This window comes from Alosa pseudoharengus, unplaced genomic scaffold, assembly GCF_046254945.1.
Source record: "Alosa pseudoharengus isolate Yale_2024_CS ecotype anadromous, Long Island Sound unplaced genomic scaffold, YU_APseudo_1.1 YU_APseudo_1.1_scf_10, whole genome shotgun sequence".
In the NCBI taxonomy this organism is placed as follows: Eukaryota; Metazoa; Chordata; class Actinopteri; order Clupeiformes; family Clupeidae; genus Alosa; species Alosa pseudoharengus.
The window spans coordinates 5,357,477-5,378,359 of record NW_027468565.1 but is presented as its reverse complement, the minus strand read 5'-3'; the positions used below and the strand labels follow the sequence as shown (position 1 = coordinate 5,378,359).

The 20,883-nt window shown below is 46.0% G+C and overlaps 1 protein-coding gene across 5 annotated transcripts in view; it reads left to right on the top strand.

Moving 5' to 3' along the window:
- ripor1 (RHO family interacting cell polarization regulator 1) overlaps nucleotides 1–20,883 on the top strand; it is a 67,575-nt gene that overhangs the window by 21,364 nt on the left and 25,328 nt on the right. For 3 of the 5 annotated variants that reach the window (XM_076303810.1, XM_076303809.1, XM_076303811.1), the window contains exon 2: nucleotides 20,601–20,724. In XM_076303810.1, the coding sequence (XP_076159925.1) occupies nucleotides 20,627–20,724 (98 nt within the window). In that variant the 5' untranslated portion in view covers nucleotides 20,601–20,626. Of the gene's footprint in view, nucleotides 1–1,158; nucleotides 1,501–12,532; nucleotides 12,758–20,600; nucleotides 20,725–20,883 lie in introns of those variants that run through there. The other 2 variants (XM_076303806.1, XM_076303807.1) reach the window with 2 other exon arrangements.

Genomic DNA, 20,883 nt, shown 5'->3' with positions numbered 1-20,883 from the left:
TAAAACCGCAGCCCTGCACACAGCGCTAAGAATATATTATGGCGCACACATGCTCAGGAAGGTTGCATGTGCATCTGTCTTGGCTAATGGTGTGTGCATTTAGAAGGGTCGCATAAACACAGCGTGCCCCCATACATGCACATAGTGACCTTGTGGCTTGGGAAGTTTCATGCAATTATATGATGCTTTCAGGCTGTGAAATGAGTAGCACGGCATTAAGGTTTACACCGCAGTCAGGGATTTTAAAGCCGCCTTGGGATGGGTTAATGTTATTCCGTTAATTTGTTTACAGGCATGAGCAGAAGATTATTGTCTTGATAACCAGCTCAGTTTGCAGTGTTGCTTCATGGGAAGTTCCCTTTCATACAAACGGGTATGTCGACCCTGAAACCCAGTATGTCTATGCAGCGTAAGCCCATCAGTTCCAACGGGTAAAGAGATGTACCGTTTCACATGTGGTAAACTTCTCATTTGGGGGTGTTACACTTCCCCCCGTAGCCTCCTTCCCCGTAGCTTTGTTCGTTTCGTGTGACTGGGCCAGTGGGACACAAACAGATACCTGCGTGTCATGGCAAGTGCTGTGGTCGGTGGCAACAGCCGAGCTGCCTTGTGTAATCAGCTTATCGAGGCCTGCACTGGAGGAGAGGGTGAAGGAGAGCGAGAACGAGGCGTTTGCTAAAGTCTAAAACACAGTGATCCACTGGTGAGTCGTCACACAACAATTCCCTTTGATGCTTCAACGCTAATATGTATGTAACACATGGTTCAAAAGAGAAAAGTCAACACCTTGTGATCATACCGAGGTGACTGTAAACGCTTTGTTTGCTGTTGTGTCATGATGATGTGATACATAAGGTATTTGTTTATGCTTCAAGGGGTGTCATTTTTTTGTCTTTTTTTCTTTTTGACGTTTTTTTTCTTCTTAACGTCATCGTCCCTCAGGGCCAGGTTAAACGTTGGTCACATTGCTGGCTGCTCCTCGTTCCGAGTGAAGCTCTCGCAAGAGCCTCTCTCTCCTGAGGCAAGACGCTGAGCTGACGGGGGCTTGTGACCAGAGTCAGGTGGTTTGCCCAGAAATGGGAGTTAACCGAGAATGGCCTGAGGAGGAATCTGTGAGTGATTTCTTGCGGCCCCAATTGCCTAATAGGTTTCTGTTTGTGCCTGCTGATTTGTGAGTTTTCCAGGCCAGGAAGTAAATGCCAGTTCTGCCCAACTTCATCCTAGTAAAAGGGCGTGTAAAACACACAGGCTGGGTAGTCGGGAGTATTAAATGATCATACATGAAACTGTACACAGCCTGATTGCCTACATTTTTTGAGGGTACAGATATCCTTTTTATTTCGTGTGCGCAGTGTGAACAAGGACATTGTAGAGAGAGGGCACTTTCATTAGCCGTTTTCTGTGTTGAAAATGATACGCCAGAGGAAAATGCAAGGACATGGCGGTCAATGAACAAACACAGAAGGAAAGGTTTTTTAAAGCAAGCTTCTTTTACAATGGGTAAGTGTCCTTTAACTCTGAAGGAAGTCTTTCTCAAATTGTAGGTTAAGGAAAAACCTAAAAGAAAAGTTCTGATGTACTGATTATGTTTATTGATAATTATCTTGCAATCTTCATAATTAGAACCTAGTGACTTTTTCTTCCACTACATTAGGACGTCATACGAATAGACCAGGTGGCCAGGTGACCAGGTTTACTTTTACCTCAGGGGTGAAAGTAAGCCGGTACTGGCCGGTACGGGATATCACTAAATATTTGGAGAGGGTATGCCGTACCGGAAAAAAACTATACTGTCTCTGAAAAATATTGCACTTCCAGCATGACAACACAACTGCTAATGTCAAATTACCAGAACCAACACGTTTCCCCCAAAATATATTTAATATACATCGTTCTGAACTGTATCTGAATTGTGTCTAAACCTCTCGTGCAGCTGGACAGACAACAAGCAAGCTATAGCGCGCGTAGGCTACAGTAGCCTACAGTAATTGCGCCAACGTGCACTGGTATCCAAAGAGTTTTGGCAGACGGACGTTTCTTGGAAAGTCTCCCAAATAAAAAAAAACATACAGGCTAAAGAAAAATATGTTGATGTTTCAATAGCCTATTCTGGTTTTATGTGTGCAATGTTTCGCTGGAGAGACACGAGACAGACAGCGCGTGTTAACCAGATCTTGCGCAGCAATAATGAAAGTGTTTTAGCGGACAGAAGTATGTTGCAGTCTCCCAAATAAAAAGGCATGATGACTCAAAGAAACATGTTTCATGATATACAGTAGCCTATATAAAAAAACGATTGGAAGTGGGAGCGAGCAGAGTAACTAGGCTACCAAAGCACTGAAAACACACGTGCACTGAGAACACAAAAGAACGCACGCACTTATTCAAACATTCCACGCACTTATTCAAACATCCCATCACGTTCGTGGGAAAAAATAATCCAAACATACCAACAGAAAACCACAACGCTTCGAGAGAGATTCAAGTAGAGAGGACAAGTAGAAACTATACAAAGAAAATGCAGAGAAAAAAAATATGTTTTTAAAAAAGACCATAGCAATGAAACAGAAAGCAGTGGGATGCCCTTCCTTATGTGAAGACTTGGCTTGGCAAAGGAAGGAGAGCTGCTCATTCAACCCAAGGCATGGCTAGTCGTCAAGCAGATGAGGACAGCTACTTCAAGCCTCTTTGGAATTTATTTTAAGTGTTTTACCTTTTCTGTTCTGTTCCACTGTTCTGTTTCAACTATTCAGCTAAAACATAAATAAATAAATGTTGAAATTTAGTGTTTGCAATTTATTCATAATCAAAAACAGATACAGGTGGGTTAAAGAGTGATACTAGAGTGATAAGAAGTCCTTGTAAATGCTTGATAAGTAGACTATAATACAGTAAATAAACAAATAATAAATAATTACGCTAAGTGAAAATTTTGGCGCGCGCGCATTATAACTCTATATCATAGTAGGCCTACCACCAAGAAATAAAAACTACTTTCACCCCTGCTTAACCTGATGTCTTGCATTCAAACCGGCAACCTGCTGATAATGACCTGTGATACTGGGATTCATGCTTCGTCCTGGAAATCTCCAACTCATTTAACTGGCCAACTGTTAGTACAGTCATCAGCTGGCAGATAAAAAAGCTAACGGCCAATCCACAGCTGCATCCACACAAAGGCAATATCTGCCAAATCAGTTAGCCTGCTAATGTTGTCAAAAAAGAGGCAGACAACTGTTTAATACTATAACAAACCAATTACAATGCACATGAGAGATATAAATATAGTCTACCATGTATCACTGACTACTTCAAACTCTGCAAACTGGGTACAAATTGTCAATTTATCTGACAAATTGTCTCAACTATCTCCCTGAGGGGAAGTGTTTAAAAAGATGGAAAAGGATCAGGATAAGAAGGCTGTTAAAATAAGTTGAAAGTTGAGTGTTGTGAATAGACCATACTGTGGTGGGTCGCCATTTCCTTCTCTTTCATTTTTTTTATATGTTTGTTTATTTATTTATTTTTAAACTGATTAATTGTGCCTGTGTTTGTCCATGTATGCATTTGAGTGTAAGAGTAAGACAGCAGAGCGGTTGCCATAATGAAACACATTCCGCAACCAGTGAGCGGTTAGCTGAGCCAGTGGAACAGGTGGACGGGTCGGGGCAAGGTCTGGCGCTAGTTCTGCCAGGAGATTGTTTAAATTCAGACACGCACTTGAGGAGGCGTTAGCCACAGATAGCCTAATCCGGCCATGTGCTCCTGTTAGGGCCACAGACTGCGCCCACTGCCGGCCAGCCACAGCCCAGTGGGGGACTAATTGCGCTAATGGTCGAGTCAGATGTTGGCCCCGAGGTTCGCCCCGTGGCCTCTAATGTGTCTGCGGCTTTGTGTAAACAGGGAAATGGATAGATCTCTCATCTGATCTCACTTCCTCATACAAAGGGTTGCTCTGGCCATCACTAGCAGTCCACGGGCCAAGAGACACTGCCTAATGTTTATGGAAGTTGGACAAGCTGTAGAAGAGACCTGTGTGGAGAATGGTTTTCGTTAGTCCCGTGTCCTCACTTAACTTCAAACACAGGCATTATTGAAAGCCTCAACGGCCTAGATACTTACTTGGAGATAGAACCTCATATTTTAGCAAAGTGTAAGCAAACACTCAAGAAAATCACAGGCAAGGATACACCCATATAAACCAATGAGTAAGAGGGGTGACTGGGCCTGTGACCTGAATCATGACTCAGGCTATAGTCTAGTCAGTAGTCCTATGCAATACAGCTGAAGTCAAGCACCTTTCTCCCACACGAGGTTACTTTTAACCCCTGGTATTTCTGACCAGGTCAGTGACCTGACCTCTTCCCTTTCAAAGACCCTCGCCATCCAATTACACTTTCCAAGATTAAGGCTAGCCAAGCTGCTCACAGCAACACGATGACGATATCTCCGCAAGGGTTATGTGGTGGGGAGAAACGTGCAGCATCAGGATTCATTGTTGAGGACTTATGAGCTTTTTGCCCATTGCAGAAAAAATTATCTTGTAACAAGCAGTCCAGCCACCATTATTTTAGTTTTATTTACAAACACAAGCACGTATTGATCACAAAAGCTTTAAGTCATTTTTCTGACAACACTGGCAGCCTATTGTTTGAATAGAAGAGGCTGCTCTTGCTGTAGTACATTTGTACAATATTAGTGTACAGGTGGGCAATTATCTGCAAACATTAGACTCGAAACTGACTTGAGGGCAACTCCATTTAAAAAGAAGTCAAATTAATCACTGGCATTTGTTCATACTGCATTTTCACGGACTGGTGCCATAAATATGCTGTTTAATTCATATAAATTAATGGCCAACCTAACCACAGTCACACCACAGCACATTAAATATTTAATTACTCTAATAATGAAGAGACACTTTGTCACCTGAACGATCCCAAGGGGTACAATATTGCATACATCATTTTTTTCCAGTTTGTTTTGATTAGGATTATGATCCTATCATCAGTTTGTGTACGCCCATCCACTAACATAGTTTGTTTGTTTGTTGTTTCAAGAAAAATCTTTGCAGAAAAAAAACCCGCTAGAAACCAGCTTATGCTGGTTTTAGCTGGTTTTAGCCTGTCTTTGCTGGTTTTCTTCCAGCTCTTGCTGGTCTTTGCTGGTGTAGCTGGTTGGGCCACCAGCTGGATATACCGGCATGACCATCTGAGGAAGCTGGTCATGCTGGTGTGACCAGCCTGTATTGTGGGATACAGCTGGAGCAAGATGGTCATGCTGGTGACCAGCCTGTCAAGCTGGTCATGCTGGTTTGCTAGAATGACCAACATAAGCTGGCATGGCCAGTTAAACCAGCACTATAGACCAGCAACACCAGCTAAAATGACCAGCTTGAGGTGGTACGACAAGCAAAACCAGCTGAATTACCATCATAAGCTGGGAAAACCAGCTGAAGGTATGTTTTCGCAAGAGTTTTGCTGGTCTAGCATGTCAACCATCATAGGGTGGTCAAACAAGCTGGTTAACAAGCTGGTCAACCAGCAAACCACCTTTAGCTGGTTAGGCTGTTTTTTTCAGCAGGGAATGTTTCAGACATGCACAAGCGATATATATCCTTATTTTATTTGAATGGGTGGCCATTAGCTTCCTAGAGCCCTGGGGCCCGTGTGTGCACTGGGCACGACGCAGCGCAGCGGAGCAGCAGCCTAGTGGGGCAGCATCAAGTGACACGTAAGCCTATTAGAGGCCAGCTGGGGATTAAACAGGAAGTCTTGAGTTGACGGGGGTCCAGGACGCTCGCTGTGCTCGATCAGCCTGACCTCAGCCTGTGCAAGACGAGGAGAACTGGACCCCCTCAGAGCTCCTGTTCAGAGTGGTGCCGTGAAAAACGGGTTTTATTTGGGACAAGCTTCCATTGGTGTGTTGTGCCTTTGCTTTTGCTGTACTGTATTAGGTGGAAGTTAGTCAGATGCTGGTGATTTAGAGAGCTGTGTGACATTTGGTGGATGGTTTTGATTTCCCCAAGTGACAAGTCTAGCATCCTTTGTAATGAAACTGTCCCCTGTTAAAGGTGTAGCTGTTTTTTTAATACTGCCCTTTCAGATATTTCACTGAGATATACCCATATAATTATCTAAATAGTGCGGCATATGGTTATCGCCCTCATGCCATCAAAGTGGCTTAACGTGTCTTAGAGAGAAAAAGAGATTATGTATGATATCATAAATGAAACCGGGCTGGCATTAAGACTGTGGTGGGGTGCATCTCTGATGAGGGGGGGAGAAAAGCGCTTATATAATCATTCCCGCTCTGCTCAGCGGGGGGCCTGGGTCATTGAGCTGGAAATAAGTTCCACACCACAGACTGGTGAGCCTCCTGCACTCAGCGACTCCAATGTGGAGCAGTAAATAAAGTCGTGATAGGACTGCAGTGGGACCACTTTTTTCAATCACCCTGTTCTTCCCTCGTTCTGTCTCTTTCTCTTCTCTTTCTGTTCATTTTGCTTCCGTAGGCTTGCTCTTCTTATCACTCTCTATTCTTCCTTCCTCGCTCTATCTCTCACTTCCTGCTACTTCTTTCTGTCCATCCTTCTCTCCCTCTCCCTCTTTCTCTCTCTCTCTCTCTGCTCTGTCCTTTCCTAATTCTTTCCCTTATCAGAGCGCAGGCAGCCACTGCAGGAACCCGAGAGCCTGTTGGTGGCTCGTTAATCACAGGCTTTTATAGGCCTCGTTAGGAGATGGGTTTTTCGGGGGAGATTGGACCTGGCGAGACCAGACCCCGCATAACTCCGCTCAAGACATTTCCATACAGCACTGCACCTCATATACATCAACAGATGACCGTTATAGCCACTCCACTCCACTCAAACTCAACTTTATGGGACGGAGGGCAGTAGACTGGGGGTGCATTATGAGGACTTGAATGAAATTCATGAAATTGCAATCTATAGATGCTGCATAAAATAATATTTGACCACCTCAAGAATCTTCCCATAAATTACATGACACCATCAAATGATATTTTAAAAGAATTGGTGCCATCACCCGTAAGAAGAGATGTTGGAAACTAAATGGCAGCTATCACGACAATAACTGTGACCGACATTTTGTTACCTGCAATCCGGAAAGAGTTTTATCATGTGTAAACAAACACACACACACACACACACACACACACACACACTTTTAAATCAACCTTTGAATATTTTTCTCCTTTCAGGTATGCATAGATGGTAGGTCAGAAGAGTGAAACCGGCCTTGCCTAAGCTGTTGCTCTTAAAGAACTTGTTTTGTTGTGAGACTGCAGCCTTTGGGAGATGGAGTGGGGCTCTGCTGTGCTTTGGGGCTGTATGGCAGTGGCATGCCAGTTATGGGTGCTATGTGTCCTCTGCTGTGCACCACAGGAGCTGTGTGGGTGTGTGTGTGCGCGCGCATGCGCGCGCTCACGTTTGTGTGTGTGTGCGCACACGTTTGTGTGTGTGTGTGCTTGTGTATGTGTACATGTTGTTAGTTTCCGTGTGTGTGCGTGTGTGCTAGGCTGTGCCTTTCAGTGTTTATGTGTGAGTGGGCTTGTGTGTGTACGTGTATATCTTGTGTCTGTCAGTGTGTAAGAGAACTGCTCTTACATGTATGTTCACAACTGTATACCATGAATGAGGAATGATCTTCCCATCACTTACAGGATTTCAGCACACTCACCTCTCCAATGGGTGTTTTATTTCCTTGCACTTCCTGTAGAAGTACCAAAACCATACGTGACAAACTAAATAACGTGTGTGTGTGTGTTTTGTGTGTTTTGTGTGTGTTGGTGCTTGCAGCGAGAGGGGCTCATTCACCTGCTGCTCAGGTTATTGGTCCAGATGTCTGTGCTTAGCCTATTGTCCTGTCTTTAGCAACACACTCCTTCTCTCACGCAGCTCCTGTGTGTGTAGTCATCTGTCCCACACAGTCATCCGTTGCTGTAAAGCCTCAAGCCTCTCATGCAACACAGCACAGCACAGCACAGCACGCACATATGATTCCAATAAAACTGCCACCACGGCATTCTCTGCGGAAAAATTAGCCCCGAAATAGCAGCATAAAAGCCGCAGTGTCGCCTTGCCGACCACAAGCAGACCAAACATACAAAGCCATTACACAGACATGTAGTAATCGTTAGTTTAAACATGCTTTATGCGACTCCGCAACCGCTCTGCTGAAATGCTTGTCAGTGTTGCCTTACTGATAACATTCAACTGCCACATACTTTATATGTGTGGACCTTCTTCTGGTCAAATGTGGTGGGTGGAATGCACAGTGCAGCTGGTCAGGGAGGCGGAGGGAATGAAAGTGAGGAAGAAGAGAGCGGCATGTGAGAAATGTGAAGATAAAACCGTTGCGGACATACAAGCATCTCAGCCATGCGGGAGATGAAGCAAGCGAGAGCAGAGGAAGCAATATCTGAGCGCACCTGTTTCGGCTCTGTTTGTGACTGTTGGATAGGAAAGTCAAAGAGTGGGAGAGTGTGTTTGGGTTTCTGAAGGGTGCTTATTCTTACTCTGATATATGTGGTTGGTCGTTAGTCTGAATGTTTGTATGTTCTTCTAAATTATAGTGTGTGTGTGTGTGTGTGTGTGTGTGTGTGTGTGTGTGTGTGTGTGTGTAAATATGCATATTACTTTTTCAATAATTAGGCTAGTGTTAATGTATGTGTTTTTTCAGTATCATTCATTGCACTGTAGTTTTGGTAAAGCTGTGTGTGTGGGCATGTGTGTGTGTGTGTGTGAAAGAGAGACACAGGTGCAGAGGCACCGGTTGGTCCCTGCTCGGCCTCTGGTCCCTGGTGCCTGGCCGTCTGTCCCTGCCCTGTACTGGCCTCGCCTGACCTGGCCAGCTGCTTCCTGGGAGATAAGAGCTCAGGGCTCAGAGGACAACTGTTCCCCTTAAATCCTCGCTCTGCCCACCCTCCCACCCCGGGACACCAGCCGCCCCTGCCCTGCCCTGCCCTGCCCTGCCCTGCCCCGACGCCTCCTCTTCCTCCTCTTTCTCTTCCTCATCATCCGCCTGACCTGCTTATCCTCTTCTCCTCCACTTTATCACACCATCCACCCAGGCAGGGTCAGAGGTCATGGCTGGCACTGGCATGTCTGTTGTCACACCTCCTATCTTTCTCTCTCATTTTACCTACCACACACACACACACACATACACACATATACACATACACACACACACTATCTAAGACCTCTCTCTCTTTTTGTCACACTCTCTTTTTCTCGCCTGACTGAAACCCTTTCTCTGCCCCTCAGGGCAATACTATCTTTCTGCCTGGAGACAGACAAGAGAGAGAGAGAGGGAGAAAGAAAAGCCTGCATGACTGGTATTTTTCCGTATGAAAAGCCGGCAAAAGGTTTTACTCTTAAAAAGCACATAGTATGTGTGCTGCGTAACAACCAATTGCACACAGGGAATCACACAAGGAAATTTGGATTGTTGTGTGCTAGTTGTTATGTGTGAGTATAGTACCTGCCAAAAAGCTACCGCCTGGCTTGCTTGTCAAAATGCCATTGACCTGATCTAGAGTTTCTGACACACACACACACACACACACACACACACAGAGGGTGGTAGGGTATTGGCCTTTCTCAGCTCTGCTAATCGAGCCGTCTTTGCGCAGTCACGTCCACCAGACAGAGAAATCTCCCTTGGCCCTCCTTCAACTCGCAGTTCAGTGGTAATGTCCCAGACAAGGAGCAAGACTGCAGTGTGCTTCCTAATAAAAAAATAGAGGGGAAAAAAGGAAAGAAGCAGAACATCACATTAGCTATGAAGGCAGATCATCTGAAGAATGATTAACCATGGCCCTGCAGATTAGCACAAGTGCCCACCCTGCTAGCCCACTGACTGAATAGTCCTGTGCCAGTGATGGCCGCGGCCATGGAAATGCCCTGTTGTTAAGGGCTCTTTTTTTTTGTTAGCGTATTTGCATACAGGCAAATGTGTGTGTGTGTCATATGTCACTGTGTCTGGTGAGGGGGAAGTGTAGGCGTGGTGTCTAGAGCTGTAATACTCCTTGGATTCAACACTAACCTGTGTGTGTGTCTGTGTGTCTGCATGTTTTCCTGTTTGTATTTGTTGTGTAAGTAGCTGTTGGCTTTGCAGTCTTGTGTTTATCCATCCTGTTTGGGGGATTTGACTGTGTTTGGAGTGTAAGACACACACACACACACACACACACACACACACACACACACGTGATTCTAATAGAGAGATCATGCTAACAAGCCGTAATTTTGATTCCGGCCGATCGGCTCAACTCGGCTGCCGTCCTCAGTCACCCTGACGGGCTCCTAATCAGCGAGGCAGCTGGCTGACCAGGACCTGAGCCAGTGTCTGTCCTCCCAGATCAGCATCAGTCTCCACACTCTGTCTATCTGTCTCTGCCACTATCATTTCTAATAAAACCGCAGCCAGGGATAAAGCTGAGTTCAGCCGTGTCAGTGCTCATTTGCAGATTGTCTCTCTCTAGCAGTGTGACTGGGGACTGTGTGTGTGTGTGTGTGAGCGAGAGTGCACTGTAGAAGGAAATAACACAAAATGTCTTCCTGTGCATGCAAGTCCTGGAGCACTGCAGTTGGATGGGGGGGAACTCATGAAAGTCATTAAAACTTAATCCCCACTGCAATCTGCATGCCCACAGAAGAAAGCCTGGGTTGATATAATTGCTGAATAAACATGTGCTTTCAGATCCCCTCTCGAGAGTGTATTAGAGAGTGAGGAAACGTAGAGGGGGGTTACGTGTGTGTGTGTGTGTGTGTGTGTGTGGTGGGTTGGTTGGTTTTGAAGATATTAAAGATCAGTTTTGCCCCTGGGTAAGCTTACTTTGCCATTGAGAAATGAACTAGCAAGGTCCTCAGGCTTGATTTCAACGCCAGTTGACCCTATGTGAGATGCCCCAGTGTCTGAACCATCCTCGTGCCAACCCCATGCCATCCATCTTGCCCTCCTCGTCCCCTTACCAACCTCACGCCCGTCAGCCCATTCATTCCCAGTGGTGAACCTCAGCCATGAAGATTTACTGCTTACAGTTATGGCACTCCCTCTGTCTGTAGCTCTCATCCATTCTCTCACTTTTTGTCATGGCTGAACTTTAAGAACATTGGCAGCTTACCATAGTTGATTTGCCTCACTTTCACAACACTATTAGTTTGAAAGGAGAACAAATTCATGCCCTCCACGTAGCATGTTAATTAAGCAATAAGCCCTGAGACGCTATAGGTTACAGTGATTTTAATACAGCTAACGGGTGTTGTTAGGCACGACATGCTGTTCTAAAATCACTGTAACCTATGGACTCGAATGGCTTATTACTCACTTTACTAATAAAACTGTTTCCACGTATCTGGCTAGATTTTGCAAAATAAAGGAACGGCAATGAGAAGTGTAATGATTTATGAATTGATAATCATTCTTCACCAAGAAATGTATTCCCTCTATCAGAATGGTTGCCAAGCAACGTCGAAACGCAGCAACTCTATTTTTTGTATACATTTGTGGTAGCGCAGTAATATAGAACGAAATGTGGTCAACGTTTGGGGTTGTGCTGGGTTTACAATGACATTGAACACCTAGAGAGGCTCTGGATTCAGCCAATCATAATAAAGTAAATTTCAGTTAGGCCCACATAAAGTATTATAGCTAACACTTTGAGATCTGGGTTACTTTGATAGAGTAGGCTACTGGTTCTTGGCTTTTGTGGACAGAACAGGTACAGTATACAACCAGAACTGGACATAAGATTTGTGGGGACACACACTTGGGCAGGACTTGGGGTGAGGACTATTGCAATTGCAGAGGTCAGACAGGGAGGACACCTTTGCCATGTCCACTTCATTTTACCTTTTGTTTTCTAGTAGACCAGGGCTGGGCAATTAATAAAAAATGTATCACAACCGACATTTAGAGCCTCTTGTCAACTTGACCTTGCTCATGTCAATTAATTGGTTAATACTTTTTCCAATGTGTGTCTTCTGAATGGCCCCCTTAAAACAAATACTATGTTGTGTTCAGTCTCATTCCTTCTGATTTAAAAGTCATATCACCCGGCCCTACAATAGACATAATATTATGACTTGGGTCGGTGAATCAGGGTTAGAAATGTTTCCTTTGATTGCACCTGAAAGCTTATATTGCAATGCTTCCAAAACCTAATAAGCAAAGTTAGTCATCTCACTTTCTGAGTCACAGTTTCACGTCATGTCTCCTAAATAAGAGCCCTGATTGTCTTAACCCTTCTGCTTGCACAATAGAGACAGCAATATTTATCCGTGTCCATGTGTCCAAGGTATATATAGCTGAAATGTTAAGTGTTCAACGGCCTTTTAACTTATCATGAGGAAGCAATGCGCTGGGCCTTGCTTGGAAGAGGGAGAGGCAGGAAGCGTGTGATGTCAGAGTGGGAAGTGGAGAGGAAACCAGCGAGAGGAGGAGGTGGAGGAGGACAAGAGCTGCGGAGAAGGAGACCGCCTTCCCATTTCCTGGCAGCGCCTCCGCTTCTCTCTCTCTCTCTCTTTCTCTCTCTCTCTCTGTATGTGTATGAGGGAGGGGAGGCTGCTAGTGGATGTAGCCAGTCAAGGAGACACTGGTAGTCTTGTGGTTTTCGCTCTGCCCTTTGAAGAGGCTCCGTAAGAGCTGAAAGTATTTCTCACTGAGGTCAAGTCTTGCGGGGAGGAGAGGCGAGCTGAAATTACTGGCCAACATGTACAGTGGATATGGAGGTACCTCTTAACCTTTGACACACCTGACTAAATGCGTGTCAGCTCCTTGACTACCTTTACTCTGCTGCTCTTTGTAGTTTTGTCCTGTAGTAGTAGAGATAGGGCTGGTTGCCATTGTTTTCTGATACTTGTGGGCGTAGCATTATCAGACTTCTTACTGTTGATTTGTAGACTCTGGTTTTTGTTTATATATTGTTGTGCACTCTAAACACAATGTTTATCTTAGGGCAGTCTTGTAACTGCGCTGTTTCCCTTGGCTCATATCTGGTTTGTGTTGTTTCTGGGTCAGATAGTGAAACGTTTTGTGCAAGGTTCTTTGTTTAAAGGGTTAGCTTCTCTCACTTTGGCTTTCCCAAAGGGTGTGTTTCCCATTCCTTTACAGAAAGCGATATCTCTGTTTTTGTGTGACCGTCTGCATTGCCCTCTCGGTTTTCAGTGTTTCCAAAAGATAATATTTTCTTAATTCACTCTCCTTTCAGTCACTCTGTCTTCCTCTTGCTCTTCTCTCTCTCTTCTCTCGTCTTTCTCTTTCACCCTAAGTGTGAATTCCTCTACTCAGAGTTTGTTCAACCCATGTTTGTCAAGGCTGAACTTAGAACTAAGGGAGGGAAGGCTGAAGACACACACACACACACACACACAGTTTCCCCTCACAGAAGTTTCTATCCTACAGCCTTTTAAACCCAAAACACAGCCCATCACTAAACCCCCTCGAATGGGAGCTCCTGTGTTGGCGTTGCCCCTGTCTCAGGGGACTTTGAGGGGCTGTGGTTATGAGTGTGGAGTGGAATGGTTGGCAGGCTATACGTTTCCCTTAGGTTTTCCTTTCAGTCCTCAGTACTTAGGTTGTGTTTCTCTGGACCTCCTTAGTAGGGAGTTGTCAACAGGCTGTCCTGATGATTCTCCAAAGTCATCTAAGAGCTGTGTGTGTTAATAAACTTAATTTATTTATTTTATTTAACCTTATTTCCTCCTTTCCCCACTACATTCACCACTTTACATATAGACACACACACTAGCAACACCCAAACATAGCATGTTACCAAAGCCCTTTACCATGACCACTCACAGACCTTTCCAATGAATTACAAAGAACTGAGTCCCATCCTGTCAGCTCTGTCATCGTCCTGTCCCACTGTCTGTCTGTGTGTCTGTCTACGTGTCTGTCTGTCTGTCTGTGTGTCTGTTTGTCTGTCTGTCTATCTGTCTGTCTATCCGTCTCACTTGTCTACGTTACCATATTGCGTTTCATGTGTTTTATTCAAGTATTAATTCACGTGGTGCTATATGATACGATTCCAGGGTCACATAAATGGTTGAGGTAGGACAATTGTGTTTGCACTTGAAAAATATGTTACTTAAATAAAAATAAAGTTGTCCTCCGAAGAGGGGGGGTGGTGGTGGGCCAAAAAATAAAAATAAAAAATAAGAGAGTGTGTGTGGGTTGATGTAAACCAGCTAGTTGTTGTTGTAGAAGCTGTTCAACCAGCTAGCTGTTGTTGTTGTTGTTGAGTGTTTCGGTTCACAGTTCTCTCTCACTGGGAAGAAGGGTTCCAGGGCCTTCAAGATGACTGATCGGATGTGGTATAGTCATTCAGATAGGGCATTCAGGTCTTGCTGCCAATTTTATATATTACCTTTTATTGTAATTATAGCCTTGTGACTACCACAGGCTGTTGAGACACAGCTCCTTGAGACATAATTTATCTTAATGTACATTTTCTTTGCATATGCCCCAGGAATATCAACAAATGGCTCAAAACAGAAAACCCTCCATGTGAGGGGCTCTTTGTGTCTCTCAGGAGGATTCCAAGAACTTCTTTTGAGGATGGAACATTCTGATCTTGATCATTCCTGGGGATTCTTTATAAAGATCGTGGGAGTGTGTAGGCGTTATGATGTTTAGTAAGGAGACGAACAAACCCAGTGCATCCACTCACAGCCAAAGAATGCCAAGGGGTGCGGGCCCTTTTGGAAAGTCCAGGGCAATGTATTGCTGGCTACTGTGTGTGTGTGTGTGTGTGTGTGTGTGGACACTTTGAGGAGGGTGTGGGGGTGAACATGATGAGTGTGTTGCTTTCTTCAGCTGGTCTCTGAGAGAATGGAAGGAAGGGCATGCTGTGGAGAGCTGCTGTCGCCAGCAGCTTCAGGGGTTTCCACACCAGTCACATAACCTCTTGAGCCCCATGCGGGTCACTTCCTGCTTAGGTGGACAGGAAGCATCCTGAGAGAGCATCTATATTTAAGTTGGGGGGCTGTAGGTGTGCTTTTTTAATGACTCTACGTCCTAATTACCACAAGAACTTCTCACCTTTCAAGATAAGGAACAGAGAGGAAACAAAGAAGAGCTTTTTATTTCCCTTTGTCCCGGTTCACTAGATTATTACTCTCAGTTCGTCTATATTTAGTTACTTTATTGGTTAGCGTAAATCCGTCATTATTATTTTTGCTAGTCGTACTGAAGTGTAATCTGTCAGTATGTGCTTACCGCTGTGTTTTTCAAATTATGGAGTCGGAAAGTGAACTTGGTGACCTCCCTACTCTGTTGTCTACCCCCTGGCTGTTTGTCCAATATATCCTTGGCGTAGACTGGCTTAATATTCAGTCTGAGGCCAGTACCTCTCCTGCCATCTGCTAATATCTGACTTGTGCCCCCATGAGAGTGAACAGTAGACAACCCCCTGCCACATGCGTCTCTGTCATGACTGGAATTCAAACAGGGTGACTGACTCCCCCCACCTCCCTTTCTCTTTCTTCCTTTCTTTGAGTACTGGCACCCTATCACTATTGATCTTCACTCACACACCCCCCCCCCCCCCTAAAATCAATGTGTTGCTAAAACCCCATGAACTAAACGTCCCATTTAACCACAGCATATGGAGTGCCAGAGTGCCACATTGGAACAAGGGTTCTAGCCTGAGGTGAAATGGCAGGCAGCTTCAGCGTCTAGAGCTTGCTGCTGTGCTGCATCCTGTGATGTTATGCTCACCACAATGGCCATGTTCATGCATTACAGTACCCCACATATGTCAGCCACACAGCTGTGGAGTGTGTTTGTGTGTGAGGAGGGGTGCTGGAGCATTGGGTTTGTTTGTGAGCATGTGAGAGGGGGCTGGCTTGTGGGTAGTAAGAGGCCACCATGGCCACACCCTGCTGCCCCCAGTGCTTTGTGTTCTAGAATGGTCCTGGAACGAGGCCAAGGGAGCCAAACAATGCCCACATACCCGTCCACAGGCTTCTGACCCACTCTGACCACACGCTCGCCCAATGGAAGCCTGTGGAAATGCTTTAACCCTCACCCGGAGTGCGTGCCCACTCATGTAACGCTCTCTCTTTTTTTCTGTCTTTCTCTCTCTCAATCTCTCCCTCCAAATCATTCATTCTTTCTTTCGCGTTACATTGCTCGACGTTTGTTCTTCACACCTTGTGTGATCCTGGCTGGACTAAATCCCTCAGTGGACCCACCTCCTCGTGGACAGGTAGGAGAGCCCCAGTGCTGACCAAAGAAGGGGGTGTGGTTGCTCATTACACTTCTGGTGGGTGGGTGGGGGGGTGGTCAGGCGGGGGAGGTTGTGGTGTTAGGGAGGGGGGCATGACTGTGGGCCCAGCCTGGCAGTACCATTGACTCAGCTCCGGTGTGTAGGGGGTAACTGACCGACTGCTCTGTCAGCTGGACTCGAGGCTGAGGCGACGGGCAACTGAAAGGCCCCTGTCTAAACTGAACTGAGCTGAACTGCACAGGGCAGGAGAGAGGAGGGGGATGTGTCACTTGCCCGTGTCCTGTTTCCCTGGCGACTCACGGGTGGACAGGGACTCTAGCGAAGGTCGGTGTTTTTGATGGCAGGCAAAACAGTGAGCAGCATTTACAGCAATGACGTACAGGACTGCTGACAGCTCTCCTTTGTTGCTTTGGTTATGTCTCTTTCTCTCTCTCTCTCTCTCTTTCTCTTTCTCACTCACATTGTCAATTCTGTTTTCTGTTTTGACGAAGAGAGTTAATTTTTTTCCCCTTTCAGTCTGGACATCTCTCATGGTGATGAAGAAAAAATAGGTTATGTCAACAGGCGAGGGGGAGGGGGGAGAGAGAGAGAGAGAGACCGCTGTGTAAGAGTCTCTCTCGGCTGCTCCAGATGTTTTTATTTCTCTAGACAGTCTTCCTGAGCGGTATTAGAAAAGGAGGAAAGAAAAAGCTCCATGCAGCTTCCTACAGGATTGAGGCATTTCCTATGCCATGTGCTCAGCGCCTGATGAGTTTGTTCAGTAAGCCGGGCGGCTGCTGAGCTTCAACAAGGCTTTACAACTCAATTAAAGGCCACTAATTGATCAAGTGGGGGGTAAATAAGGATCTTGCGGATGTGATTAAATATTTACGGACATTTCAAACCCCCCCCCCCCCCGCCCCAGATTGAGTGAACATTCATCTTTTATGACGGCCAAAATCTAATCATGACACTGATGAAAACCCGGTAAGGGCTTTAGCCCACATTTCTGCATTTGGAGTCCTTGGGTCTTTGATTAAGACTAATGAAATATTAATTGACCGCCAAGAGCAAGAAGAAATGGGGTGGAATGGGATGGGTGCAGCGTTTGGTGCCTTGGCGTATAGCTGTGGGATGGGGCCCTCTGTCCGGACTCACCAGGGAGCTGTGTTTGTTGAGACCGGCTGAAGCCTGTTTTGCCTGGAGGGGTGGTGGAGAATCAGGAAGAGAGGATTGGGTGCTGTGAATGAGATCAGGAGAGCTCGGGTAGGGTAGGTTGGAGTTGTTTGTGTGTGTATGGGGGGGCATAGGGATGTGGTGAAGGGGTCAGCAGGGCCTCTCTCAGCCTCCATCCAGTCCAACACACACACACACACACACACACACACACACACACACACACACACACACACACACACACACACACGGATGGAAGCTCTGTGGAGGGGGTATCTGTATGGAACGCCTCTCCATCCCCCCACCCCCCCTGCTTGAGCTTGTTGGTATGCTCCGCCATCCATGGTTACAGGGCAGAGAAAGGCCTTGTTCTCCGGCCAGACGGCCCATTGTGAGGTTGTGAGGTGTTGTCATTGCTGCAAGCGAGGTGTTGGGAGAGGGATGCAAGTCACGGTGCATGACTGGGTTTCCTGTCACCACTCCACCCTGACAGCTTTTATAAATAAACCCTGGCTCACTTCCTCAAGTCAGCGGTGGTGCCATCAGTGTATCCAAGGAGCCGCGTATCTCTGTTGATCCAAAACAAAAAGACACAATTATTTTAAGCCATGTTGACTGAGGCGATTAGCAGGACAAAAAAGCGCACTCTCTGCAATTGCTACATGTTAGCTACAGGGTATTGACCTCAGGAAGTTTGCCTAGCGCATCAGATTTTACATTATGAAAACTTTCTAACAGCCCAGGTTTTGTCCTTTTTTTGATGACAGTGCTTTTTTTGGTCCATTTTAGGGAAAGTAGAAATAGCTTTTGTAGTTCTGTTCATTAAAATGCTTGGAACGTCTTCTACCCACCCCGGCTGTCTGGCAAGTTACCCTGCAGCTCCCTGGTTAAGGGGCGGCTAGTGACGCCATTCACAGTTAATGCAAAACAGCAGTTCATACACACTTGAGCTTGTGTGGTCATGGTGTGTGCGGGCATGTCCGTTTGTGAGTGTTGTGTGTGGTGGTGTTGTTATGGCAGTTGTTACGGCAATGTTATTGCAGTGGGTTTGTTGAGTTCTGGTAAGGAGATTCGTTTTTTTTTTTTATCTGATCCTCACACATTTCTTCTCATATACATCTGAGCTTTGGCTTCTGACTGATGTCTTATGTGCTAATGTGGAGCTGAAAACCCAACTGGCCTTTGGTAATAAGTAATGAAATATCCCTTCAACGCGTCTCGAGTTACCCGTCTGATGCATTTGAGGATGGTCAGAGCACTCAGTGTGTTCCAAGGACAAGTGGATCCCTGAGTGGATGTTAAGGGCAGATGGATCCCTATTGGAGGATCCCTGTGCAAGTCTGATCCCTGTTTGGATGGATCCCTGTGCGACTTTCAAGGGTAGATGGATCCCTGTTTGATCCCTGGTTGGATATACAGTATTCCTCTTCGAGTGTGATCCCTGGTTGGATGCATCCCTGTGCAAGTCTGATCCCTGGTTGGATGGATCCCTGTGCGAGTGACTTTCAAGGGTAGATGGATCCCTGTTTGATCCCTGGTTGGATGTATTCTTCTTCGAGTGTGATCCCTGGTTGGATGCATCCCTGTGCAAGTCTGATCCCTGTGTGAATGGGTAATCTAGATAAGTGGATGGATGGATCCCTGTGTGAGTGAGCATCCTTGTGTATCTGTCTATGCTCCCTGGGCAGATGGATTCCTGTCCGAGAGTGCATTCCAAGGACGTGAGCTGGGTGGGTCGAGGCTGCAGCGACAGGCCTTGTTTATAAAAGAGCCTGTTGTGAACAGGAGGTTGGGCTGTACAGTCCCTGTCCCAGACTCAGCCTCTGCTTCTGCCACTGCTTCCCCAGATTAGGTGATAAGGACGTCCGCAGCGATTACTCACAATGAACTCTGGCTGCACTGGCAAGGCACTGAGGCTTTATCTGGTCTTGGGAAAACAGGATACTGTCCTTCTTTCTATGTCACATACTCTCTCTCTCTCTCTCTTTCTTGTGCTCTCTTTCTCTCTCTCTCTCACTCTCTCTCTCTCTTGCTTTCTCTGCTTTGCTGTCCTTCCTAGCACCCTTCTATCAGTTTTCTCAGCTTTTCACACACTCACTCGTGCAATCATATTTTAGACCTGTGCAATACCCACTGACTGAGAAGCAACACTTTTGTGTAGGTTTGCTGTCACCTTGACTGGATCATCTAATCCTGATTGTGTGTGTGTGTGTGTGTGTGTGTGTGTGTGTGTGTGTGTGTGTGTGTGTGTTTCTGTGTGATTCAACACACACCCCTGAGGAAGAGGGTGGGATTCTCTGTGCTCTTGTCGGAGACACCAAAGAGACGGGTGTGGGTGGGTGGTAGCGCCCCATCATGGCTCTGTGTAGAGGAAAGGCAGGGAGGAGGGGGCAGGAGGGAGAGGAGATGGGGAAGGAAGCGTTTGTTTGGCCTGGAGCTGGGGCTCTTCATAGGAGGTCACAGCCTCCGCCATTCCCGTCAGTGCCAGTGCCAGTGCCAAGCTACTCTGCTCCTCTCCGCACCCGCACCCATCAACACAGCAGTCGCTACGGGGTGCGCTTGTGTACAAACAGATCACTCCGATTGTTGGGACAGAAAGATGGTCAGGCCAGGAGGAACGGGACAGGCCTGTGGCATGTTGTTGGGGTTGGTGCGTCAGGATGTTATTTTTCTCTCTGCCCCTGGTAGGAATGATGAGAACAAAAATCTTCTGTCAGAGCGAGGGAATGGTTCTGATGTTCAATCTTATGTAACGGTTTCAGAAAGTGGTCTGGCTTAGTGGGGTGCTTTGATGTAAAATAATTGGTGTTAGTCTGTAGAGGCTTCTGTCTGTGCGCCCTATAATCTCATGGACTTTTACTGAAGGAAGAGACGCTGAAGTTTCTTTTCTCTCCGATAGACTCATGGTGCGATGAACCCAAAGTGTATAATGAGATTTTAAAGGGTTCTTTCCTGGAAAAAAGGAAAGAAAATAAAAAAGGTTACATAAGTTCTCGATCAAGGACAAAGCCCTTGAAACATCTTCCTCAGTTTAATTAATAAATATATTTAGTTCTCTGTGATGTCTGGTTCTGAACCACTGAGCAGCTGTGACTAATACTTCCACGGTGTAACCTCAAATGTTTTCCCTCCCTCCATGAGTGCGACCTCTAATGCCTTCCCCCCTGTCCCCTGTGTTGTCTCTACAGGGAGTCCCTCCAGAGCTGTGTCCACCATGTCCCTCTCCGTGCGGCCTTCGCGCCGAATTGTTTCCCGGTCCATCACTAGGAGTCAGTCCTTCGCCGGAGTCAACTCCTACGACAAACCCTATAGGTGAGAAACCTTACCCAATAGACGGCAAATACATAAACACCCCAACACTATCCACAAAGACCCACACAAACAATATACACATAATGCTTTCATAAATGAGCCAAGACATACTATAACACACACACACACACACACACACACACACACACACACACACAC